Below are 24,337 nucleotides of genomic sequence, written 5' to 3'. Positions count from 1 at the left end.
CTGTAACTAATGCTTATAAAGATCACTTCCATTCCCTACTCCAGCAAGATTTGATGTACCCAGAGAAATGCCAACATTCATGCTGCAGTACACGGCCTCTTACACTACTTCTTATAAGTTATTCCACGCTAATCTGAAAGGATGAAATAAGTAGAGTCTAGGTAAACACATTCATCATTTTAAGTCACTTGCTCCATCTGCTGTTAAAAAGGTTACGTGGAAGCATCCTTCACCATAGCCCAACCAAAGATTGCGGAAGCGATCAAAGCTTGCAAGACCTCTGGATTCAAGACAATGCGAATGTCCCATGGAGCCTTCTTGGTCTTTCCGACAGCCCTTGTGTTAGCTGGCATAACCACGCATACGCCATCCGTGGTTCCGACATCCATTTCAAAGTGCTCAGCATGCCCAATTGTTGGACCGAAGTCGAGCTCGTATACTTTCAGATGCCGCCAGCTGCTGATGAATATGGGATCAGTAAAATGAATGCCTATTTGCTCCCAATCATCCTGACTGTGCAGATAGTGAATGAGCCCGCGAATATGCTCTTCGTTGATGGCGTTCAGTCCAAGACGGATACGGAACGCAACGTGGGTAATCCAAAGGAGATCATCTCTGTCAATTTCATGACGATTACAGGCTGGGACAGGTAAAACCATCGTCTCCAGGTCCTTCACCGCAGGTCGATGATGAGACACCCATACAGTGGTCACTAAATTTCCAAGATAATGCCTCGGCATCGGCTTTAATCGTTCTCGGAGATTCACAGCCATCGCAAGGCTTCTGCTCATATGTCCCAGGGCCCCTGTCGCTTCCCTGGCTTTCTCAATACTTACGGCAAGCAACGCGGTCAACACGTCGTTGCTAGAGAGAATATGTGGCCAGTTTGTGTCCTGGTTGATCAAAGAACTTTGGGTCCCACTGTACAAGCGTACAATATGTGGTAAAAGGCTGTTACATGCTTCTTGCAGGCATTCAATCTTCTCGGAAGACAACAGGAAGGGCCAACAGTACAGCATAGCGGAGGAAGGTTCGGGTTCTACCTCCGTGTGTGCACAGTTGATGGCATACGCTTCCTGGGACGCATTTGCAACAGCAACACCAGGACTGGACAACAGCCCGCGCAGTTCGGACTCGATGTCGCCATTGGTGGGTAGAGCGAGAATGCTATTTGGATTGGCACGGCAACAGTCAGCCAGCATTTCGAGGATATTACCAGCTCCAGTACCGTCAAACACAGAGTGATTGTAACCCATACAGAGCATGAGTCCATCCGCCAGGAAATTGGCCTGGAAGCGGAGCACGGGTCGAGGTTTCGACGGCGGAATGAAATCAGGGAGTGGACGATATGACTGATCGAGTAAGGCCGTATTCCTCCATCTCTCTGAAGTACTAGCTGCGGGCCATGTGTGGTTCGGATATGACTTAACTAGGAGCATGGGGATCTCTTGGAGGGAGGGGCAAGGCATCTGCACTTGGAGGACCCCGACTTTATCAGGGATATCCGCACATGGCACGACTTCTCCGGAAAGAAACGGCAAGCAGGATATTAGACGGTCTATACCATCTTGCAGGCGCGAAAGACTGCCAGTATCATCTACCCCTCGAAAATATAACGACTTGAAGATGTAGACTTTGGGCAGGGAATGGTCCACAGGGCTCAGACGGAAGGGTTTAAAAGTCACTTGTTTCTTCATCTTGAGAGGGAAAATTTGCAATATATTATTTCTCAATTGCGCACCAGAATTGGGTGCAACGTCTGTAATAACAGGCCTTGTGTGAGAGAATGTATGGGTAACTGCCGCCGATAATCAACCCAGCCTTTTGCTGTTGCAAATAGAGATACAAGTCAAGTCTCCCTCACAGTGCCAAAGAACATTCCCAGCTCTTTGAAGGGATATCTCCAATCGAGCTGAGCTCACCGCCACTTGCTCAAGTTGACAAGCCATCGAGACGCAGAAAAGATGTAGACATTTCACAGCAAGTACGTGGTCATCCATAACCTATCTCCCTTACATAGATCCCTCAATGGCAGAACCATGTTGAAGCGACTAAGCCGGAAATAGAAATGTATAGTTAATGAATTGCATCACTTACGGTGCGGCTATACGCATGCTCGCCAACATGAGCCCAGTGTGTACCATTCGAGGGCGGTACTTGAATACACCCATGTCAAGATGACACTAGACCTACATCACTTCATAATGACTAGAAGTTGGCAAGAAGAATCTAAATAGGCTTACTGGACGGTAAGGAGATAGTCGCCCCCTTCTTTTTTTTAATTTCACAATAACCGTGGAATTGAGTTGTTCTCGGTGAGGAACATGTATACACTCCCAAATATACACATTGGGATTACAGAACGCTCTACGTAGCAATGCCTGTACAGCCTAGAATATCGAAGATGGTATAATAGTGTAATCAAAAAATCATGTTGACTTCGTTACTTCCTTGGTTTTCCACTGCTATTTTTTTGACGATATTGTGCTGTCGTAAGAGATTATACTGAATGGCCGACAATAGGAACCAAACAGATCTCAGATCTTACTCCAATCCAATCACCATCTCTTGCCTTCTTCTCACGGCGAGCCTTGCCTCGGTATCCGATATCAACTCTATCCCGACAGATTGTACCTTGGGAGGCGCGCCACCTGCCAGTTTGAAATCATATTTTGCGACAATATAGCAGAGGATGATCTTGACCTGAACGGCTGCAAGAAATCGACCAGGGCATGCATGAATACCATGGCCAAATCCGAGATGCCATGGGCTCGTAGAGACAAGCTGGCACTTGTTTTCAAATCCAGGCTTGTCACGCATCTTTTGAAATCGATATCCATCATACATGTCCGGGTCAACGTATATCTTTGGATCTCGCATCCCGAAGATTGGTATTCCCAGGACAGTCCCTTTAGGGATTTTGTTGCCATCAGCAAGGGTCAAGTCATCCATTGCGTATCTTCTCATGAGTACTAGTGACCGCAGTTAGTGTGGTACCTCAATACGGTATTCGGAAGGAAAAAGGAGAGGTTATAGATCACGACATGCATACTTGACTCGGTTGGTTTCAGTCGTTGGCTTTCCTTGATAGCACTATCCATGAGCAGAAGTTGGTTTAGGCTGGCGTTCTTCCACCCATTCTGTTGAGGTTTGACTGAGAGAATTTCTTGACGCAGGGCAACAATCAGGTCCGGCTGCGTACTGAGATCGAGAATGACTTGAGTTAACAGGTCAGTGGTCGTGTGAAGCGCATTGATCGAGAAAAGTAGAGGACTCATAGCGGCGTCGTAGGGGCGCCCTTTGGCAGCTCGCTCCGTCCATTCTATCGCGTCATCGTAAACAGGCGGTTGACGCCCATGCGAATAACATATAGCCTTCTCTTTCTGTCGAGCGGCAATGACAGGCTCGATGAGGCCACGAGTTCTGCTTGCTAGATACCGCAGTCGCCGACAAGCTGGGAGAAACCACTGGGCGATGGGCCGTAATATGGGAGGCCAAAGACGGAGCTGTCGAGCCGCTAGAAACCCGACGGATGCATACTCATCCGTAACTTCCAGCCATTCTTTATGGCTGCACAGTTCTGGCCCATAGAAAAGCAAGGCCGATAGGTGGGCAATGATATCATGGACAGAGGATTTTGCCGTCACCTCGTGCCATTCTGATCTCATCAGTTAGCTACCACGGTAGTAGTACGGAGAACGAGGATACCCACCCGGTTCATCGCCCCAGAGTTTTTGCAGTAGGGTGCTCGTTTCATCCGACAATAATTGGGTTGATTTACCTAAATGTGTCAAACTAGGTTCACTTCTCACATGCTCAAATGTACCCTGGCTGACCTACCCAAACACCGTGAGGATCCAAACTTTACGGCGTCCTGTAAGACAGTGCTTCCATCTGTACCTTCGCGGAAGAGATCAAAGCCCGGGTAATTAGGAAACATCTCCTAAGTTTATTGTTAAAACTCGGCTGATCCTGTCTTGTCCGCATAACGGGCTTCTTGATATGTACCTTAGCTAGCACCGCCATAAAGTTCAGTTGTCGGTCATTGTGAATCTCATCCGTATATTTGGGGTGCAGGATAGTCATTGGGCCAATACTGGATATAATACGGAAGATATCGTATTTCTATATCGAATGCTTTAGCGATCAAGGATGTCGGTGGTATTGGAGATGATCGAGTACAAAGAATTCCAGCTCACCTCTAGGCCATTCCGCATGAGGCCCTGGGCATCGGTCACAAATTCCGCCAATATTCGCCGATTGCTGAGTGCTAGCCAGCGTGTGCCATTGATCGTGGGGAAAGCAGAGTATTTTGAAGGTGGGTAGAGAACTTGATATGAGAGTATCAAGAACAACACCGAGATGCTTGAGGCAAACAACGCCGGTGCAACATCTTCACTGCTCAAAATTCCCAAGATCCGTTGTAAGAAGTCCATGATGATTCAGTTGTTAGCTACTGTCCATAGCAGGCGTTGCAACTAGGTGGACTGTTTCTGTCTTCAGACATGAGTTGCGTTGTAGGGATTCTGCCATATTTGTAAGACTTTCACACATTTCTCCCCTACTGCTGATGAGACATCAGAGTGCAAGGGGCAGTAAGCTTGTGAGACTTTACCCGTCGACCCGATAGCTTCGTTCGGCAATAATTGCGCGAAGAATTCTGTAGAGAGGATGATATTTACAAAACTAGCATAGTTGACTAAAGGAACGGAGTTATATTGACTCAGTTAAAAGATGGCATCTCACAAATTGCAAACATCTGACACGGGGAATGTTTGAGGAATTCCGGGATTTCGAAGGTTACGTTGAATCTGCACATCAGTAACGGCAAGGTCCACGAGGTGCTAAAGAGAAAATACCTCAACGCAGTAAGGCTTTTATGGGGGCTTTGTACATATTAACACAGCTTTTTGTCGTCAAATTCCCTGCGTACTCCTGAAGAGTGGAGGAATGGCCTCGACAACTATTTTTCATTATGGTTAATTCCACCAATAACACTGGATGGTCTTGCAAAAAGCACTTCTAACCTAGAGGTTGATTTCTGAAATGTTCGCAACACGGTATAGACTGGAGAAATGCCCACTTCATCTACGGCATGCAAGCACCGACATTGATATTCGCCCCAAATACCGGCCGAGAGTCCTCACTTAGTAACCAAACAATGGTTCTAGCCACATCCTCGGCCTCGATCAACGATAGCCCCTCCTTTTTGTATGACTCTTCTATTTCTTCAAATGTCTTCGCCATAGGAGCAAACTGGGGAAGCATTGGCGTGTTTGTGACTCCTACAAGAGAGTATTGTGATCAATATGACAGCTTTCCATGCCGAAGAAGGGGAAGGAGATGACCCACCTGGAGAGACATTATTGATCCGGATACCCAAGGGAAACGCATCCGCAGCTACACAAGTAGTGAAATAGGCGCAGGCTCCTTTTGAGGTGCCGTACGCATACACGTCTGGCATGTGAGAAACGCTCGCAATACTGCCAACGTTGACAATACTTCTATCTGTAGCAGGCAGACCCTTCATGGCACGCACCTCCTCGCGCGTGCAATAGAACACGCCATTCAGGTTAGTGTTCATAATCCTTGTCCACTCTTCGTCCACCTCCTCTGCAATCGTGGGGGTATTTCGCATGCCAGCACCTTGAGCTATACCGGCTGCATTGACGGCTCCATGGAGGTCTCCGAAATCAGATATGATGCCCTCGATCCATTGCCGAACTTCCACAGAGGAGGTTACATCGACTGTAGCGCAGTGGACTTTTGTCGATGGATTAATTTTCTTGATTGAAATCTTGAGATCATCAAAATTCTTGGGCGAGATATCGCAGACGCACAGAACCGCAGCGCCACGTTCAGCGAGCAGGCGGCAGGTCGCCGCACCAATGCCGGAGGCGCCGCCAGTGATTGCGATTATTCGGGATTCGACTGATGCCATTATTAGAGAAGATGCTCTAAGTGGTGTGTGCTGGTGTGCTGGAGGAATAATTGGTTATCGACCTCTAGGCATTTTTCAAAGAAAGCCCTGTCCTCATGAGAGACTTTATGCCGTTCATGGTCGGAACTTTCTGTCTCCAGATGGTGTCCTCGTTTCTCATCATTCCTTTGTAATTCCTCCTTGCTTTGACTAGCAAATCGTCGACTTTCGGCTCACAGCAGCGTTCCCCCTTTACGGAAATGTCCGGTCACACAGGTATGCTGCTGCAAAGCAACTGGTCATCCATCAATTCAACAAACCTTTTTGCTACGCCAGAGACTGACTGTATTATGTTGCTGATTGCTTAAACCTGGCTCCACATGCTTCTCAAACGGAACAGCTGATATAGTGCGTAAAGGCGTCGGTGAGCCGTTTCATTGCAGTAAGGCACCAGAAAATGCGCAAGACGTCATCCGGATTCCACAAGGCAAGGGTGGTTTCCCTTGCTTCCTCTGTACTGCTCCCTTGTAGGGAGGAAAAGCTCCGCAAGTTTCTATTCCTACGTACAACTCACACGCCATCTCGTACGCGGAACCGGCAAAAATGATTGATATTAAAGGCAGAGTGGCCAGACGATCATACTACTGCTGCGTAGATACGTACATACCTATTCCTTGGTCCAGCTCAAGGGAGCAATAATTCTGGGAAACAAGCAGAGACTTGCCTCCACCACACAACAACTGCAACACGATGACCAAGACCGACGCGCAAGGGCGCCATCCACAAGAGACGGCAACCCATGCAGCAACAACAGACGAAGAGGTTCAAGATCAATGGAGAGCTCCATTTGAGGTATTGAGTCGGACCCTTGTTTTTCAGCATGAGGACCACAGGCTTTGGTGGGAACGGGCAGCTTCAAAGCTTGCCACATACCTTAGGCTTGCAAAGTACAGTGTGGGATCTCAGTACCAGCATCTGTTGATGTTCTACTCCGTCTACGCGCCCAATTTGGGACCTTGGCCCAACGACAAGCGAGATAATGTTCACTGGGTCTGCGGTATCTGCCCTGGAGGCGAGAACCTGGAGATTAGCATGAACTACCAACAAGGAGCGAAATGCACAGTTCGCATCGCTGCTGAAACCATTACACCCGCGGCCGGTACCGATAAGGACCCTTTCAACCTAACCGCTGAGAAGAAGATGATCGAGGATCTTAAGGCCCTCCAGCCAAACCTGAACTTCACTTGGTTTAATCATTTTCAGCGGGAGGTTCTGGTGCCGGAAGAGGTGGCTCTAAACAATGACGAAATTATCTCCAAAGTCCCATTCAAGAATCAGAGACTCCATGGGCTCGATCTGAGTGAAGGAGCATTCATGTTGAAGTCCTACTTCATGCCTGCGATTCGCTCCGCCATCACTGGGGTTGAGAACACACAGATCATGTTCGAATCTATCCGAAAGCTGAATCTCAAGAATGCCAACTTTATCTCCGCTCTGAGTACGCTAGAAGACTGGATGGTTCCAACGAATGGCCGTTTTATGGAGTATTGGGATGGTATTTCCTATGACGCGGTCGATGCATGTAAAGCCAGGATCAAAATATATACTGGAATTCGTATGAAGTCAATAGAGCATGCCCGTGATGTCTGGACGCTGGGAGGGCGGCTCCAGGGCGAAGACATCGAGAAAGGGTTTGATCTTGTGGCAAGGCTGTGGAGACGCCTGATGGATGAAGAGCCATCGACCTGCGAGATGAAGTACTGGATGCAATGGGTATGGGAGCTGAGAACTGATGTTCCTTTTCCTGTCCCTAAGCTATACTTCAGTGTTGCAGCAGCTGAAGATCACTATGTCTCCGATACAGTTGTCGAGATTCTCGACTACCTCGGTTGGGATGACCTTGTCCAGACTCATCGAGCTTTGATGGACGAAGCCTGGTAAGCTTATTTCAGAGAAGGAGCAACTGTATTGTCCAAACTGACTGTTGTTAGGTCTTTGGGCCAGACAACAAAGAGCTATCTTGCCTTCAGCTATATCTCCGTTACATTCCACAGCATCAAAGGTCCTTATATCACAACATATGGCAACCCCAGCGGGCCACGACCCGTCTTTTGATAGATATGCAGAGGAATATTAGTATTTCAGGAATGAAAACAGCATTATCTTTGAAATGGTTGCTTGGGCTGTGAATTACATTGTATTACCTGATCTAGCCCAACCCAGAATAACTACGCCTACCCTGGCTGATAGGGGAAGGAGTCGCATAGTACACTCAGACAGTCTACTACGTAATATTCAGGTAACAACGGTGCATGCACTTATCTTTTCTCTAGAGGAGTTGCTTCACTGTCTCATTGACGTGAAAACCGGACGAGACCAAGGTATTGGTGCAAAATCCCTTTTTAGGCTTGAATATTGGCAACAGAGCATTTTTAGAAGGTCCGGAGAGCCTGTTACACAGCAGGTCCCTTGCGTACGCTCTGAACATACATCTGACTTCCTTGACCTTCCTGCCAGTGTACGATTTCAAAAGTATATGCGTCCCCCAGCTGACGATGGTTCAGTACCCCTGCTGTTCAATTTGAGGCTACACATACCATATAACCTGATGTAGGGATTCGCTTCAGAACCAGCTTCTACCAAAATGCTCCTTCTCACATTCACGTTACCAGTGGTGACGCTTTTACTTGCTCACATCATTCGGAGCTGGTTCCGTTTGAGACATATCCCTGGACCTTTCTGGGCAAAGATAACCGATCTATGGCGCGAGCACCACTATATCAAGGGCGACTACGGCGATGTGCTTCTGACCCTTCATAAACGCTAAGGAGACCTAGTACGCACTGGCCCTAATTCTGTCAATCTGGGAAATCCGTCAGGTGTTCCAGTCATATATCGTACCAACCCGATTCTGAAAAAGGTAGAGGGCAGCATTCCCTTGTCAACCTCACTCAGCGTAGTCATATCTTATGGCAGCCAGCAGCTAATCTAAGAAGGGTAATTTTTACATTTGCGTTGCAACCTTCGAAAGAGGCAGAGAAATACACTCGGTCGGTTCGACTAGGACGAAGAAATTCACACCTGATTGAAGCGTCCGATGGCACCATACTTTGCCATTCCAAGTTTGCTGGGGATGGAATCAGCGATGGACCAGATTCAACAAGAATTAGAGGATCAAATCTGTCGTAGAGTCACTATAGATGTGGTGCTGTGGATGCGACTATTCTCCTTGGAGAGTCTACACTGGATCGCCTTCTCCAACAAGCTAGGATACTTGAGTGAAGGAAAGGATACCGATGGAATACTGTCCATATTGCAAAGCAAATTCATGTTTGCTTGCTATATTTCCACGACTCCTATAGTGGGCTGGCTGGTCAATTATGTGGCTGGATTCATAGGACCACGCTTAGATTCCATTTTCCCAAAAGCTGCACAGGAACTGCAGTCGCGCCGTCACAACGAAAAGCCTCACACCGGGATTTACTTGCTCACTTTATGGATGCCTCTCAAAAGAACCCGGAGACTCTCGAGGAGAGAGGAGTTCTGGGAGCAACCATATCAACTATCTTCGCTGGCACTGACACGACTGGTACAAGCCTAACTTTCTTCATGTACTATCTCATCAAACATCCAGCCGCCCTTGCACGTTTACAGGAAGAGCTGGACTCGGCCGTCCGCTCTGGCAATCTCAGCTATCCACCCAAATGGGTAGAGGTGTCCACCCTTAAATATCTTCAGGCGGTATTCAAGGAAACCCTAAGATTACACAGCACTGCACGCATGTCTCTGTACCGTGTTGTCGGCCCCGAGGGGCTGGACTTGTGTGGTGAGCGTCTTCCTTCTGGGACCAATCTCGGATGCTTTGGTTATACAGCACACCGCAATGAACCCATCTACGGACGTGATGCGGCGCTGTTCCGACCAGAAAGATGGATTGAGGCATCGAATGATACACTGCTTTCCATGGAACGGGCGAGCCTTTGATTCGGACATGGAAAGCATGGTTGCATCGGGAAGAACCTCACTAGAATGATGGTCACGAAGCTCATAGCCAGGTTACTCATTCGATTTGATATATGAGAATCCCATTTGTGCATCTATTTTTCCGCCTTGGAGACTTGTTCATGCTGACAGTGGATAGATTTCTGCCGTGAATGTCGATGAGGAGCTGGGAGTCCTCTCTGGATCGGTTACTGGATATGCGGATCATGAGCACTATATGACTTTCAAAGAGAGAATCAGTGTTAAAAACAATGTTTAGGATTCCCAGAGAAGGGCTGAAAGATATCGGGGCTTCCATTGTCTATATTTGCAGTCCTGAGGATTTACCAGCTTACCATTTACAGCAAAGTCTGATAAGTGCCCTCAGGAATGTTCTTCTGAATAGAGAATATATTGTCGAGTTATTTGGAAGTTGTTATGTTGAAGGCGTCAACTTAAAAAGAAGTAGAACCTGCTGTAGTCAAACTCATCGCAGTGGGAACCTGAGAAAACTTGGTTACTGCAACGGGGAAAATGAGTAACAGCCGATAAGCTAATGACATCAGCCTAAGAATTATCTTGTTTGGCTATTTCTAGATAGTTAGCATACGTCTTGAGTCGTATGCTAACTCTTTATGGAGGATATCAAAGCGCTGGTGACACAGAGGATCAAACGTCATCATGGACTTCCTTCCTCCCAAAATACCTTTAATGCCGCATCCAGCGCGCTTTTTCCTGCTCTGCAAAGTCCAAGAAGCTGCATGGCAAACTTCCAGTTACCTTCTTCACATCATGGCTATTGCGTACCTCTGTACCGTGCTTAACATCTGTCTCCATTGAAGCAAGCATGGCCGCGAAATCGGGTGGTAGGCCGACGTCATCTCTTAGAAGCCGAGCCAAGTCTGCCTCAGCGAGACTGACATGGGTGATCTTTCGGCCCAGAACAGTTGTGAGTATATCCGCTACCTGTAGAAGGCCGTCAGCACAACACCATCCTGCCGCGCGTAGAAGACGGTCTAACATACCTGGTCATAAGAAAGTAACTCTGGACCTAGGACAAAATACTCCTGAGCTCTTTGTGACTTCCATTCTGTGAGTACAGAGAACGCAACTCGCGCAATATCGTCCGCAGAGATAAATGGGATCTTGCCATCCCCGGTAGCGGAGTAGATCTTATCCTCCTTCTTGATCCAGCTGACATGTGGATCCTCCAGGAGGTTCTCTAGGAGGGGGCTCAGCAAACCTCCGGCAGGATGTGGTTTTCGGAAACTTACCCATGAACCAGGTCGGCCTCAAGACCACATATTGAACATCCTCAAGAGAATCGAGGTGAGCGTGTAGAATGCCCATGGAGTGTGTTCCCTTGGCTATATTACTGGCACTGAGGAGGACGAAGCGGTTGACACCCTGAGCTCGAGCTACATTGATAAATCGAATCCCTGGATCAACTAATTCTGGTGCGTGACCTCCCACTAGGTAGACGGCGGAAATTGGGTCAATGCCGTCTAGAGATGCGCGCAGGAACACATTGGTCCAGGTATCTTCGTTGAGCCAGTCAAAGTGCGTCATCTTGTAGGGACCTACGTACGAAGTTGAACTGGACCCGACCAGGAAAGGGACTCCGGCGTTGTCCAGCAACAAGGATAGACGACTAGCTGTTTTGCCGCGGCCACCCAGCACGAGGATAGTCATGGTGCGGAGTGCCTACTCTATAGAAGATGGATCAAATTTGTTTGTTGAAAGAATGTGTGTACATTTAATCACACAGAGTTTGGTAGTAACGTACGCCCTTTCTGGTAGATGATCTCTTATTAAGAGTGTCTCGTCTAGTCCTCATTATTCACACATTGAGAAAGTACGGTGAAGTCTTGGGCACAGTAGCACATATACGCTTGGAGCTGTTTTCGCCCACCACCCTCAGTCTCTTCTGGCTCTCCCTTGCCTCTTTGTGGGAGGGTGGAGGAGCTCTTCTTATTAGCTATCGGTGCATTGGAGTAAAGGCGTAACAGTAGTATTGATCATGTTTTAACTGACCGCCATTTCCCATGTGCATGATAAAAGACTCGTCATGGAGATATGGGTCCTGATTTCAATTCCCAAGTATGTAAACGGGGAAGCAAGGAGTTCCGCTCCACGGCTCTGCAGCTGAAGAAAGGTGAGGGCATTGGAGTAGACAGAGTACGTACAAGTCAGCTCACCTTTCCCCGTGAATATCGAATAATAGACACATAAACAAATAGTGGCGTTGGCTCGGCAAGGGGGACGACATGGCTGTATGAGAATTGTCCAGCAGAAAGAAATTGTGCCCGAATGGCGTCTTGTCTGCTCAGTTATCGATGCCAGAATCAATACAAAGTCCTCCAAGCCTGTAGACCATACTCCACACTTCCATGACCTGAAAAGTTCGCGTCGATACCTCCACTGGTCAGACTGAGCTTCGACATTCACCGTGTTCCAAGTACTTGGTGGATTAGAAGCAATGCGAGAAGAACCGTCCTCTGCTCAGCTATTCAAGCCGCTCAAGGTGGGAAGATGTCATCTCCAACATAGGATGATCATGGCGCCGACAACTCGATTCCGGGCCGATGGACAGGGGGTCCCGCTTCCTTTTGTACAAGAGTATTACGGTCAGCGTGCATCGGTTCCTGGCACCCTCCTCATCACCGAAGCAACAGACATCACCCCCAAGGCGATGGGTTACAAACATGTCCCGGGGATATGGAGTGAGCCGCAGCGCGAGGCGTGGAGAGAGATTGTTTCTAGAGTCCATTCGAAAAAATGCTTTATTTTCTGCCAGTTATGGGCGACCGGCCGCGCCGCAGATCCGGACGTACTCGCCGACATGAAGGACCTGATCTCTAGTAGCGCCGTGCCTGTAGAAGAGAAGGGACCTCTTCCCCGAGCTCTGACTGAGGACGAAATCCAGCAGTGCATCGCAGATTTTGCGCAGGCGGCCCGAAACGCCATCAATGCTGGGTTCGATGGGGTGGAGATCCATGGTGCCAATGGGTACCTCATCGACCAGTTCACACAGAAGTCTTGCAACCACCGCCAGGATCGATGGGGCGGAAGCATCGAGAATCGAGCTCGTTTTGCGGTCGAGGTAACACGGGCGGTTATCGAGGCCGTGGGTGCCGATCGTGTCGGCGTCAAACTCTCCCCCTACAGTCAGTATCTGGGGATGGGAACAATGGACGAGCTTGTGCCACAGTTTGAGTATCTCATTGCCCAGATGCGGCGATTGGATGTCGCATATCTCCATCTTGCCAACTCCCGATGGCTTGATGAGGAAAAGCCCCATCCTGACCCTAATCATGAGGTGTTTGTGCGTGTCTGGGGTCAATCCTCACCTATCCTGCTGGCAGGCGGGTATGATGCGGCATCGGCAGAGAAGGTGACGGAGCAGATGGCGGCAGCGACTTACACCAATGTGGCCATTGCTTTTGGGAGGTACTTTATCTCGACTCCAGACCTGCCCTTTCGGGTCATGGCTGGCATCCAGCTTCAAAAGTACGATCGTGCCTCTTTCTATAGCACGCTATCAAGAGAAGGCTACCTTGATTACCCTTTCAGCGCTGAATATATGGCATTGCATAATTTCCCCGTCTAACAACGAGAATGGATATTAAATATGTGCACAGTGAAAAGGTTTTATGGTCATAGTTAATATAATGAGCAGAAGGGAGGATTAATCTTCACAGAGACGCAGGCAAATTGTCTACATTGCTGCAACATTGGCCTGCTTGAATGTCAAAAAGGCCGAGGCAACAGCCTGGTCGGTGTGCCGGTGCTGGGAGCACTCTCACACTGGCATTTAAATTAGGAAATGTCAAAGGACAGTTCTATCCAGTAATAGATTTATGTCTCCATGTGTGTTAGGCATTTGTAAGGTAAACTGAAATTGTATCTTCCTGGTGCTGTAGTAGGCGTCAATGCAATTTTTTCGTAATCAAGTCATACCGTGACAATGAGGCTACTTCTTGACATGGTGCACAGTATATTTGCTATGGCTAGACGTTGGTCGAGGACATTCGAGCGACGACGAATCCCAACTGGTAACCTCAAAGTGGAATCAGCCATGCCAGGGCTACATGGATGTCATCGTCCTCTGCCACCTATACCAACAAGTCGCACAGTAGTTTCGGGAATAAGTAGCCATTAGGCCAAACAGTAAATTTGAAGGCCCAAGTAATGATGTAAATGCAAAAGAAAAAAAGCTAAAAGCAACATGGGATTGATCGGAGCGAGATGAGAAGCAAAGCCCATTAATCAGTTTTCGATAATATACCAAGCAATATAGACAGACTAAAGTCCAGGTCTGTCAGTCGGATTCTTCACCACCGGTTAACTTCACCTATCGAATGGTCAAACCCCTTAGCCGGAGGATCTGGGTTGATCGGGTGGAGGAAGCCCTTGAAGTCGACATAGTTAAGGGAGGGCGAAAAGAAGGTTTAACCGAAGAATTTTTGGAGATTAACTGGCAACCTGGAAATATGATCCTTGGAGTACGTGAGATATCCATTTTCCTCGCCACGAAACTTGCCCCGGACGGCGGACGTGCTCAATACAAGACGCACTCGATCAGTAGTGTTCCAGCTTCCCACATGGAACACACTGCCCAATATAATTAAGGTATCCCCGGGCTGTTGGTCGGCCCATACTACATCGTCCTCAGAGAAGGGGACGCTGTAGTTCCAGAGGTGGGATCCAGGAATCAGGCGCGTTGCGCCAATGGCTTGGTCAGACTTGGTACAAGCTCAATATCACATTGGGGTTCCCCAGAATCCGTCATTTGACATACTACCTAGTGGGTTCAACGTCTCCAGAGAAGGCTGTTCAGTGCCTGATCCGAAAAGGGGCAGTTATCCTCCATGGTTTCGTCGAGGCGAGGACAACGAAGGTAATTGAGGATGATGTTAGGCCGTTCATTGACCAAGCAAGCTTAGAGACCTGTTGTAATAAAACACGATACGCAACCGGACTAGCCGCACACCCAAGAACATTCATGGAGCATGTTGCAATGCACCCTTTATGGGTTGCAAATTCGATGCTCTGCTCTACACACGGAGCACAATGTGGATGGGTCAAGAGAAGGTCGAGCTCGAATCACACTCTTAGATAACAGCCAACACGGCCCTATGTGTTGGCCCCGGGGACATTGACCAGCCCCTCCACCGGGATGACGCATAGTATTTCAGTATCGTTCCTGCGACCACAGTCGACAAGTATGAAATTGGGCAGGAGCGTATGCTCCTTTGCATGGTGGCATGTACACGAACCACCAAACAGAATGGTGCCACGCGCTTCATCCCCGGAACCGACCTACAGGCCACTTCCCAGCCACTGCCGGCGGTGAAAGACGGTGTACAATATGCCGAATTGGCACCGTGAGATGCTTTCATCATACTTGGTTCCTGTATTCACAGTGCATCTGTGAGCCACACAAACGAGGACGGATTGATCATGGCTACCGCCAGAGTCCACAGTTACCTACGCCAGGTACGCGTTTCCCCATTTACTACCCAAGCACGACGCTAACGGGGTGGCCTCAACAAGAAGAGAATCAATACTTGACCATACCACACGAGACGTTGCTCTCGTATCCAGTTGAGACTCAGAAGAATTTCGGGTACACCACGGCTGGAAAGTTTGTGGGCTGAGTTGACTTACAGGAGCCCTATATGACGATGCAGTTCCAATGACATGAGATTGGTTCAATGGTTCATATCTCCATGGCTAGGCGAAAGGCTTGGGTATTCATAGTCGGCACATCTATAGCATCTCAGAATTCAATCAAGATTCGCAACTATGAAACATGGTAGCTGGTGAGTTAAGCAGAGGAAGAATGGCATTATGTTGAAAGGGGGCATGTAGTTTCAGTAAGGTCTTAGGACAGTTTGTCAAGGCCGTAAGTTGACACTCAGATAAAATTTAATAAGGTCTTAAAACGTATAAAGTGCAGCACATAGGGCAACTCACCAAGGTTCTCATTGATGATCCTCTCAATGTTGGTCGTGCAGGGCGCGTGATAGTCACATTGTTCATGTCATGAAAGGTAGGGCTGTAGTGAAGATAGACCTTATGTACAGCCTGATTTCCGACTTTCCCACTTTCCTGCTGCTAAACCCAGATACAACGCATGTTTTAGTCCCCCGGGCCACGTGTTGACACCAATGCTGCCCTGCATATGGTTTTATCTATGCCATCCACCAACGAGGCCCCCAGTCACGAATGGACGCTTGCTGAACTGGACTTCAATTTAGTTTTCATCATCTACGGTCACCAGTGGCGCCCTGATAGAAACATCGTGCAGCACATACCTCTCAATTTCATCAATGTAAGCTCATTAAGCTGCCACATCACCTCGATAGCCATCACAATGTATCCCACAACAGGGAAGACGGAATTACCATTTAGATGGTGAATTGTTTAGCCGAGGCTGCTCGCGCCCACGGAGGACATCGCGCCACTTGGGCTCCGCCAGCGAGCCCTAATGACCCACAGGTCCAGCACATCATGGCAGGTAAAAGAGACTGGTACTGTTTGGGACTGCTGGGCGATCAGCCCATAAGTGAGCGTGTAGTTCCACTGGCAGGGGGAAGGTTCTGATGGTTGAACAATTAGTCTGACTAGAGGTTCCTGCGCTATAATGTAGGCGCTGGTCGCCTTGTCCGTGGCCAAAGCCTTGTTTGTAGCTGTGCAGGGATAGCTCTCGTACAACCTCCAACAGGTGGACTGAGGTCGAGAGGAACCTACGCCAAGGCTTGTTCCGGGCAGCAGAATTGTCGTCACAGTGATTGAGCCTAATGGAGATTATTCCCATCCATTGCTGATTGCTACAGTGTATGAGACGGACATGGGCAATGACTCTACCCCTGGACACAACCCAAAAAACCCTGACTCCCATTTCCCCTTGGCTACGCCATCCTTTACTCAAAATGCCTTGCGGGTGTACGAGGCACTTTCGGCTCTGCTTCCACCAATTATGGTGCCAGGCTTGTACCTTCATGCGGCGCGGATGCAGCTCTTGCCCGCAGGTAAGATTAAGAGAACCCACCCTCCAGCAGGCAGCGTCTGAGCCTGGCAGGACTCACAAGAAGTTGTCCTGATTACAATAGAAGAAGTGGAGAGCAATGTGATTTGTTTGTGGATGATAGAAAGATCGAGTAATCAATCGTGTAAAGCAGGTAGCTTAATGCCCAGGTGTGAGCCAGCTATATACTCCTGCCTTAAACATCATCCGATAGGATCTACAGCTGTGTTATGTCGAAAAGCCTCTTTGATACTGACTTTGAGTCAGATAAGCATGTACCCCTCAGCTCTGCATACTTATTACTTCTAGTAAACATTGGGGGTTTATCGAAGGCCTGTTCGGTTTCAGGAACAGCGGTCAGCAACACTGTACCACAATGCTTGCTGTACACTCAAGGTCGGATTTTTAATTAGATCTGAACCATCTCTTGAGCGCATAATACGGTGAGGACCTCTACTTCTCAGTGCATGGCCATAAAAGCAGCGAAGACATACCCGAAGATTGCGGTGAGTCCCAGCATGTTCACATACCATTGAAGTCTATAGACTCCTTGCCTTGTCAATACGCTGTTTGAAGACGCCTTGCAAGTTCTCATTAGGTGGTGTGGGTAATCTAGGTCGGCCATGTACTCGTGGCCATGGGCCTGAAGTCATACCCTTGCAGATAACTTCCCCCAACCTTGGTCTCTGGTCAAGCTGGTGTTGACGGGTTCGCATATGATCTTCATCCAGCATAGGTCGACAACGGACATAAAATGAAGCCAAGCTAATACGCCAACGACAAATAGGAACGACGGCGCAGATTGAGGTATCCTTACTCCCAACCGAGCTAATCGAGGTCACATTGTTCAGGACAATATGGCACGAAGCCTTCTCACTACAGAAACGGTTACGCTCCCCAATTCCACTGGAGTTACTGTGATTATTGTGGGACTCGGCATAGCTGGACTTACAGCAGCAGTTGAGTGCCACCGAAGGGGGCACTCTGTGATTGGGTTTGAAAAAAAGAAGACCATCACTGGCTAGGTAGGTTCGCCCTGGGCGAAGTTCCCACATCCTAGGCTGATGGCTAACAATGTACAGGTGACCTGGTAGGCTTGGGTACGAATGGCATGAATGTGCTGTGCCGGTGGGACAAGTCGATGAGACCAGCTATTGACTCTATACGCGCCGCCATCAGCTCCTTCGACTACTACGATAGTAACGGTGAGCTCAGAGACTGCCTTCCATATGCTCCAGGTGACCTTCTCAACGTTGAAGTGGTGCAGATGTCGGGACTTATTGACCTGCTGTATGGGAAGGCTAAAGATTGCGGCATTGATCTTCGATTCGGAGCCATCGTCTGTGATTACTGGGAGTCCGAGGGAAACGCGGGAATCGTGTTGGAGAATGGACACAAGGTAGCTGCTGACTGCGTGATTGCTGCTGATGGATGGGGTACATAGCAAAGCTACAGGTACCATCACCGGAAAAGATGTGGCCCCCTACTCGACTGGTGCTGCCATATATCGATCACATTTTGATTCACGCGAGATTAGGGATGACCCAGAGGCAAATTGGATCCTTGACAGCACAGGTCGGGCAGACCACGCTAACATGTACCTCGGAAAGGATACTACTCTTTTGGTGGGTACCGTCGGAAAGGGTAAAAATGTGTCTTGGGATATGCCACACAAAGTGAGCAGTTCCCTTGCTTTTCCTCTTGGAAGTGTTTCTAATACCCCTCAAGCAAGTCCAAGGACTTGATAATTCCTGGCTCCAGCCTGCAGACCCTCAGCATGTCGTGGAATTGGTCAAGGACTGGCCAGTGGGTCAAAAGCTTGCTGCCATCCTGTCAAAGACACCGCCACAGCGCTGCTAGAATCATTCTATACTAGCACGGCATCCGTTGTCTCCCTGGGTCTCAAAGGGTGGTAGAATGATAGTTATTGGCGATGCGGCCCATGCTATGCACCCCAATCTCGGTCAAGGAGCCAACATGGCCATTGAAGATGCAGCAGTCGTCGCTACTTGCCTGGAGCTCTGTGGAAAGAAAAACATGCCTGTCGGTCTGCGGGTTGTGGAGAAATTACGGTGTGTACTCCTGGCCACCTTGGCTGTAAAATTCTGCCGATAGATGATCCAGCCAGAAGCGAGTTTCGGTGGTCGAGGCAGCTTCGATCAAGGCGATGGAGAGGCAGTTCGATGCAAACTGGGATACTGACCAAGCTCATGGGAAACCAACCTATGATCCACGCCCAGCCTGGTTACTGCGACATGACTGTGTGAGGCACACATACGACGAACATGAGAGCGCAGCACTGGCAGTTGCGAGCAGATCGGAATATATTCCAACAAACGCCCCTCTTAACGGTGTTTACGACGAGATTCCAGAGCTTGCATGATACCGGTCGAATGACTTCATGAGGCTATTGTAGTCACACTGCAAAGGTAGAGTGTTGCCCTGTCAGGCTTAGTTAAGTTCAAGCAGGTCGGGCTAAAGTAGAGAGTATAGTTTGCCTACAGGAAGTCAGTCCTAAAAGAATGGTTATATTCTCCGGATATCACTAATGCCCTCTGGTGACAAGGCATCCTATAGGATATGGCTTTGAGCACATAGCATTTTATACGTGGCGTAAGCTAGCTACATCCTTCCACCTCGAGCACCCCCCGCGATCGGCTCTACTGCATATAGCATCATGTCTAAAACCCTCTTCAGCATTATCTCAGAGTTAGACAAGCATGTATCCCCTTCGGCTTTTACACCCTCATCCATGCGCAATTGTTAACACATTATAGCTTTTTGTACAAGGAGGAAGTAGCCCACATCACTGATTTCCAGATTACACAAGAGTCCAGCAGACCTGTTCCACCATGATAGTATGTATAGACCAAAGACAAAGCGCCATCAGGCTGCTTACCCTGTAGAATATCTCCTGATGTGGCCCAATGCAGGGATAAGATACGAGCAAGAATGCTCTAGACAACAACAAACTCCTCTTCCTGAGAGTAAAGACCAGCAAGAATGGTGATATGTCCATCTTCATTAGAAGTGGAAGCCATAGTGTTAATAAACCTCACGTTCCATCCAAAGGCCCCCAGTGTGACTATGACTAAGAGTTACGGCAGAGCAGCTGAAGAGGAGCCATTGCCCCAGAGCTTTTGCCAGCAACAGCCAACTCAGAAGGCCCATGACTCCGATAATTCTTACAGAATGTGATGGCCTGATGACAACCCCGCGTACAAACTTCGCTGTCAACTGGCAACAGTATCTGACTGGCAGGTGAATGGCGGGCAACGGGGAGGGCGCCATGTGTCTATTCACCTGCAGGCTGGAATAATGGTAATAAATACTAGGGTCTTCTTATTAGATAGATTAGCAGCAGTAGTAGCTATGGTTGTGACTGAGACTAGTGGGGTCAGGACAATGGAAGCGGCGAATCTTGGACTCGGGAACTAGACTTCAGAAAAGCTGCAGCGAAGGCATTAAGAAACTGCTACGTAAATGAAGCCGGGGGGCCGGCTCACCACCTTGGGACTGGCCCTTTGACGTGCTGAAGGGGAGGCATGGGATCCAGGCCCTTTTCCTTCCCTTTTTTTTTTAGCACAGTGCAGATTATAATGGTGGGAAACGAGCAGTTGACTTATCTGTGACATTAACAGGGATGCCATAATTCTGATCTGTTTTGAGTGTTGGGCTCATCTCCCTTAGCGCGACAGGGCTTTAGGAAAGTTGCTGAGGTTGATGGGATTATGTGTGAAGTATGCTGGATAACCCCTGTAGACTCGTACTGGTTTCACTTTGGATTTGTCTTGCCTCGCCTAGAAGATTTCCGTCGCATAACGGCGATGAGCATAGGGCACTTTTTGCACCAATTTCTGATTATCTGCCAAAACACAATTGTAGTGAAGAAAATATCCTCTCATACTTTCGCAGTATTCAGGTGTCAAATGTTGGATACTGAATGCTCTAAAACATCGCAGCCTAGCTTTACCATTTTGGGCAGTAAATTTGGCCAAGACGTCCTGGCTCATGTCAAAGTGTTGGTAGTCGGGATCTTGACCGTCCACCGGGGTAACCCAGACTTCTTGGGAGTAAATCCCGCCAAAACGTCCCGGTCTATGCAACAGTCTCGTTGAAGCTATTTTTAGCTTGTGGTTCGGGGCAAGAAAAATATGCGGCGGGAATTTCAGTTTTATCGATGCCACTGGACTCGTATGTATCCCTCAAGGAACAATTGAATGGAGGATATATCGGAGAAAGAGAACGTTTCCGAAAAATACTTGAGTCACTTCCCCTATAAGACCCACCCTGTTTGTTGTGTACATACGCCAGAAACTATGAACAGTGTTAAACAATCTCTATACTGCGTAACCTCAATTGTGAAATACTCTGTGCTACAGCTCCCAATCTGGCCTTGTGGATGGGCGAACCAAAAGAAGGAACTTGAAGAAGTTCAGAAAAGCGAGTCCGGTGTAGGTGACGGGAACATAATGAGCTCCACGACGAATCCACCATAGTGCCACACGGGCAGCCCAATCTGGCGATACAATTGCTTTGCCCATACGCGATTCAAAGGCTGCAGGCACAATGTGACGGTAAATTATCCGAGGGTGGTCATATAGGGCTCGAGCATAAGGTAGGAAGGCACGCTTTGAAGCGGAGTATCGTTGCAGTTCTGGGTTCCCCCATGCAGGATGGATTTCGATCTCGCTGCCTACATACCATATCTCTGGGACAGTTTTGGTCTGCTGAATATCTTCAGCAGCTTTGCGTCGAAGGAAAAGTTCGATGAGGCGCATGGTCGACTTGCAATTAGCGTCCATGGCATCCCTCCCTTTGGTACCATGTGCTAAGATAAGGATATCAGATTCTTCCAGAGATTTGCCGACTCCAGAGACGTCATTGTGCGTCCAGTCCTTTCCGAAGTGTAGCTTCTTAATATCCTTCACCCCTTCAGACAGGAGCTGTTTCTCTATTGCGCAGCCAAACGCACCTGACCCGCCTGTGAGGACGACCCTCTTATTCCGTAGAGAGTATGCAGTTCCCGCTACCCAGTCAAACACTTTGACCATCGAGCCCATGTACCGCTCGGGATAAACGTGGTGTAAGGCGTGGTACTCGGGACCAACAAAAAGCCAGTTATGGTCTTTAGGCACGGTGTCGAAGGCGATGTGATTCGAGTCTCGACCACTAATGGCAATAACAACAAGTGTTCGTATGATCTCGAATGCGCACGCCACGAGTAAAGCTGCGGTACTGATGTTTTGTTTGTCATCTGCCATCAAGTGTCGCGCAAGTAGCCATCCTGCCATGCTTCCAAACACTTTGCAAAGCATTTCGAGAGGTAATGCAATCCATGAATTATGTCGCGCGTATCGCTCGTTGAACTTTAGCGAGCGGTTGTAGTAAAGATGATGAAATTGGTGACAGTATGAAAGCCACCGAAGGATTTTCCACTGTGATTTGCTCCATTTGTGGAGCAGCCAATGGATGGTATCAAATACTAACGAGCCCGTTAGATAGAGGTAGGCAAAAGATACAGCAAATACAGGAAGAGGCATGGCTAAGTCGCGTCCGAATCGCTGGAGGGTTGACACCTCTTTCGAGGCATGGTAGGCGTTCAATATAGATCATATAAGTACAACAGATTGACACATGCAAATAGATATTATTTCACGGTCTTCTGAGACATCAGCACTGCCACCAGGTACACTTAATACTAAGAACACCATCCACACTAAATGGCCCACGGCTCTGAGACAAAGCGTTAAACATATATTGTAGAGCCCCAGTTAACATAGTTTAGTGAGCTTGGATCTGGTTCACATCTGGCAATATGAAAGTATGGTGGAACTCCCCTGCACTGTTTCAGTTTGATATTAGGTGGAATTTACCTGTCATTACAACAGGAACCTCTAACATAGCATTCCAGCACCACTGCTTGTTTTGGTGCTGATATCTCTCAAATTTTCGCAATGTCGTAGTTTGTGACGTTTAACAATCCACATCCGAGTACAAGGGGTCGTACACGAAACCAAGCTACGGATGTATCAACATAGCTGCCTAGTAGCAGCTCATAAAATGCACCGCCAGGGGAGAAAAGTAATAAGATTATCTAGTCGAGCAGGCACTACAAGCCACCACAAATTTGGCCCCAAGTCTAAAACAAGTGCCTGCTCAGTGGAGATAGAGTCTCCTCACTACCCCAGTAGTTCACTACCTCATGACTTTGCTGCTGCCTACCGATGGCGAAGATTTTAATGAGAGACACCTCTGCGCTGCTCTATACTTGCTGAACTGCTATTAGAGGTGCCTGCTGACTGAATACAGAATTGAGGCATATACGCGAGTAGAAGTCAGTGCAAACCCCCGTGACGATACTGGGAGTGAACCCTACCTTATTAGTTAAAGTTAGCTATTCTCAGTAGATCGTAAGAAGAATAGAGCAAATGTGGATACCATGCTCCATGATTGATGTTACCATTTGGTGCATTGACACAGCTATCACAGAGCTTTGGGAAGCATATAAGTTAATAACAAATATTAGTAGAATGACCATTCAAAAAAAAAACAGTACGCGCGTGGACCTACTCCAGTTCCCTGTACGGAACAAGAATAGGTCCATTAACGCCCTCTTTGCTACGGAGAGACTGTTTATAGGGTTATACATTATATTTTAGGACTCAACAGGAGATCGACAAACTCTTCGTGGGGATTGCCAACCTAACCAAATTCTATCGCCCTTTTGATGTGAATGTGCTGGTAGTTCTAGCTGTTTTATCCACAGCCAGAGTGGGTCTAAGAGTCATCTTGGCTAGCTAGGAAGATACGAGTACGAGTTGCAGCCTAAATTTTCTTCCAATACTCCACTTTCAACGGAAGTGCTCTTTGTCGTTCCCTTCCGAGCTGAATTTCACACACATTATTTTTGGCCTTACAACTATTGATGAGCATAGACCCCTCGCCCCAAAAAATTGTTGGTTGCCAGGTAAAATGGAAAATGCTTTCACACTTCAGGGACTGAAACTCTGTCAGATTATGTATACATATCCTGGAATCCTAGCCTAACTACCTGGGGAGGTTAAATCCCGCCAAGGAGTTCTGGAAAAGTTTGGTGTTTCAGGGAACTTCGGAAACCTGTCTCACAAGATGTCAAGCAGGAACAACAGCGGCTGTAGATTGGACAATATTTGATGGTCTAAATGATACTCTAAATGGTCTGTGCCGAATTTGTCCGATATCAGCTTAAGCTCTAAGTACTTGGCATGAGACAGGGCATAAACGCGGCTGACTACCACCAAGTTGACCACATGCTGATCGATGATTATATCCTTTCATCCTAAGATCAATTCGATCTCATAATGCCACCATTTGTTTCGGAATTGTAATGGTTCCTTACAGCATACCGGCAACTTTCAGTG

At 48.0% G+C, this 24,337-nt stretch overlaps 10 protein-coding genes across 10 annotated transcripts; 4 read left to right on the top strand and 6 right to left on the bottom strand.

Annotated features, from left to right (window-relative positions):
* Positions 1 to 212: 212 nt before the first annotated feature.
* fgaAT (fumigaclavine B O-acetyltransferase easN) lies at positions 213 to 1,697 on the bottom strand (the record flags this gene model as incomplete). The annotated part of the gene is made up of 1 exon (XM_751046.1): positions 213 to 1,697. One exon carries the CDS (start codon positions 1,695 to 1,697, stop codon positions 213 to 215), a length of 1,485 nt encoding a protein of 494 aa, XP_756139.1.
* Positions 1,698 to 2,544: 847 nt separating this feature from the next.
* On the bottom strand, positions 2,545 to 4,436 carry easM (cytochrome P450 monooxygenase easM; the record flags this gene model as incomplete). Its single annotated transcript, XM_751045.1, has 6 exons — positions 2,545 to 2,972; positions 3,053 to 3,658; positions 3,713 to 3,781; positions 3,841 to 3,943; positions 4,009 to 4,125; positions 4,200 to 4,436. The coding sequence occupies 6 exons, from the start codon at positions 4,434 to 4,436 to the stop codon at positions 2,545 to 2,547; spliced, it is 1,560 nt and encodes a 519-aa protein (XP_756138.1).
* A 652-nt stretch (positions 4,437 to 5,088) lies between these two features.
* On the bottom strand, positions 5,089 to 5,941 carry fgaDH (chanoclavine-I dehydrogenase easD; the record flags this gene model as incomplete). The annotated part of the gene is made up of 2 exons (XM_751044.1): positions 5,089 to 5,285; positions 5,353 to 5,941. 2 exons carry the CDS (start codon positions 5,939 to 5,941, stop codon positions 5,089 to 5,091), a joined length of 786 nt encoding a protein of 261 aa, XP_756137.1.
* Positions 5,942 to 6,670: 729 nt separating this feature from the next.
* fgaPT1 (fumigaclavine A dimethylallyltransferase easL) lies at positions 6,671 to 8,035 on the top strand (the record flags this gene model as incomplete). Its single annotated transcript, XM_751043.1, has 2 exons — positions 6,671 to 7,857; positions 7,912 to 8,035. 2 exons carry the CDS (start codon positions 6,671 to 6,673, stop codon positions 8,033 to 8,035), a joined length of 1,311 nt encoding a protein of 436 aa, XP_756136.1.
* A 529-nt stretch (positions 8,036 to 8,564) lies between these two features.
* On the top strand, positions 8,565 to 9,904 carry easK (cytochrome P450 monooxygenase easK; the record flags this gene model as incomplete). Its single annotated transcript, XM_751042.1, has 3 exons — positions 8,565 to 8,720; positions 9,012 to 9,250; positions 9,283 to 9,904. The coding sequence occupies 3 exons, from the start codon at positions 8,565 to 8,567 to the stop codon at positions 9,902 to 9,904; spliced, it is 1,017 nt and encodes a 338-aa protein (XP_756135.1).
* Positions 9,905 to 10,517: 613 nt separating this feature from the next.
* Positions 10,518 to 11,644, bottom strand: fgaFS (festuclavine dehydrogenase easG). The gene is made up of 3 exons (XM_751041.2): positions 11,176 to 11,644; positions 10,927 to 11,123; positions 10,518 to 10,867 (listed from the first exon to the last, which is right to left on the bottom strand). Exons 1-3 carry the CDS (start codon positions 11,591 to 11,593, stop codon positions 10,610 to 10,612), a joined length of 873 nt encoding a protein of 290 aa, XP_756134.1. The 5' UTR covers positions 11,594 to 11,644; the 3' UTR covers positions 10,518 to 10,609.
* A 736-nt stretch (positions 11,645 to 12,380) lies between these two features.
* fgaOx3 (chanoclavine-I aldehyde reductase easA) lies at positions 12,381 to 13,511 on the top strand (the record flags this gene model as incomplete). Its single annotated transcript, XM_751040.1, has 1 exon — positions 12,381 to 13,511. The coding sequence occupies one exon, from the start codon at positions 12,381 to 12,383 to the stop codon at positions 13,509 to 13,511; it is 1,131 nt and encodes a 376-aa protein (XP_756133.1).
* An 841-nt stretch (positions 13,512 to 14,352) lies between these two features.
* AFUA_2G17950 (uncharacterized protein) lies at positions 14,353 to 15,170 on the bottom strand (the record flags this gene model as incomplete). The annotated part of the gene is made up of 2 exons (XM_751039.1): positions 14,353 to 14,657; positions 15,125 to 15,170. The coding sequence occupies 2 exons, from the start codon at positions 15,168 to 15,170 to the stop codon at positions 14,353 to 14,355; spliced, it is 351 nt and encodes a 116-aa protein (XP_756132.1).
* A 2,875-nt stretch (positions 15,171 to 18,045) lies between these two features.
* AFUA_2G17940 (FAD-dependent oxidoreductase) lies at positions 18,046 to 19,201 on the top strand (the record flags this gene model as incomplete). Its single annotated transcript, XM_751038.1, is given in 5 exon segments — positions 18,046 to 18,370; positions 18,390 to 18,588; positions 18,663 to 18,744; positions 18,859 to 19,006; positions 19,059 to 19,201. The coding sequence occupies 5 exon segments, from the start codon at positions 18,046 to 18,048 to the stop codon at positions 19,199 to 19,201; spliced, it is 897 nt and encodes a 298-aa protein (XP_756131.1).
* Positions 19,202 to 21,295: 2,094 nt separating this feature from the next.
* AFUA_2G17930 (uncharacterized protein) lies at positions 21,296 to 22,477 on the bottom strand (the record flags this gene model as incomplete). The annotated part of the gene is made up of 1 exon (XM_751037.2): positions 21,296 to 22,477. The coding sequence occupies one exon, from the start codon at positions 22,475 to 22,477 to the stop codon at positions 21,311 to 21,313; it is 1,167 nt and encodes a 388-aa protein (XP_756130.1). The 3' UTR covers positions 21,296 to 21,310.
* Between the last annotated feature and the right edge of the window lie 1,860 nt (positions 22,478 to 24,337).

This window comes from Aspergillus fumigatus, chromosome 2, assembly GCF_000002655.1.
Source record: "Aspergillus fumigatus Af293 chromosome 2, whole genome shotgun sequence".
Lineage (NCBI taxonomy): Eukaryota > Fungi > Ascomycota > Eurotiomycetes > Eurotiales > Aspergillaceae > Aspergillus > Aspergillus fumigatus.
This window is presented reverse-complemented; position numbering and strand designations above follow the sequence as displayed.

Bases quoted from the DNA above. Each gene is read 5' to 3' on its own strand.
- fgaFS (XM_751041.2), bottom strand. From the start codon at position 11,593: ATGACTATCCTCGTGCTGGGTGGCCGCGGCAAAACAGCTAGTCGTCTA. The intron at 11,124-11,175 runs GTAAGTTTCCGA...GCCCCCTCCTAG, and splicing joins GAGGCCGACCTGGTTCATGG to AGAACCTCCTGGAGGATCCA. The intron at 10,868-10,926 runs GTATGTTAGACC...GGCCTTCTACAG, and splicing joins AGTTACTTTCTTATGACCAG to GTAGCGGATATACTCACAAC.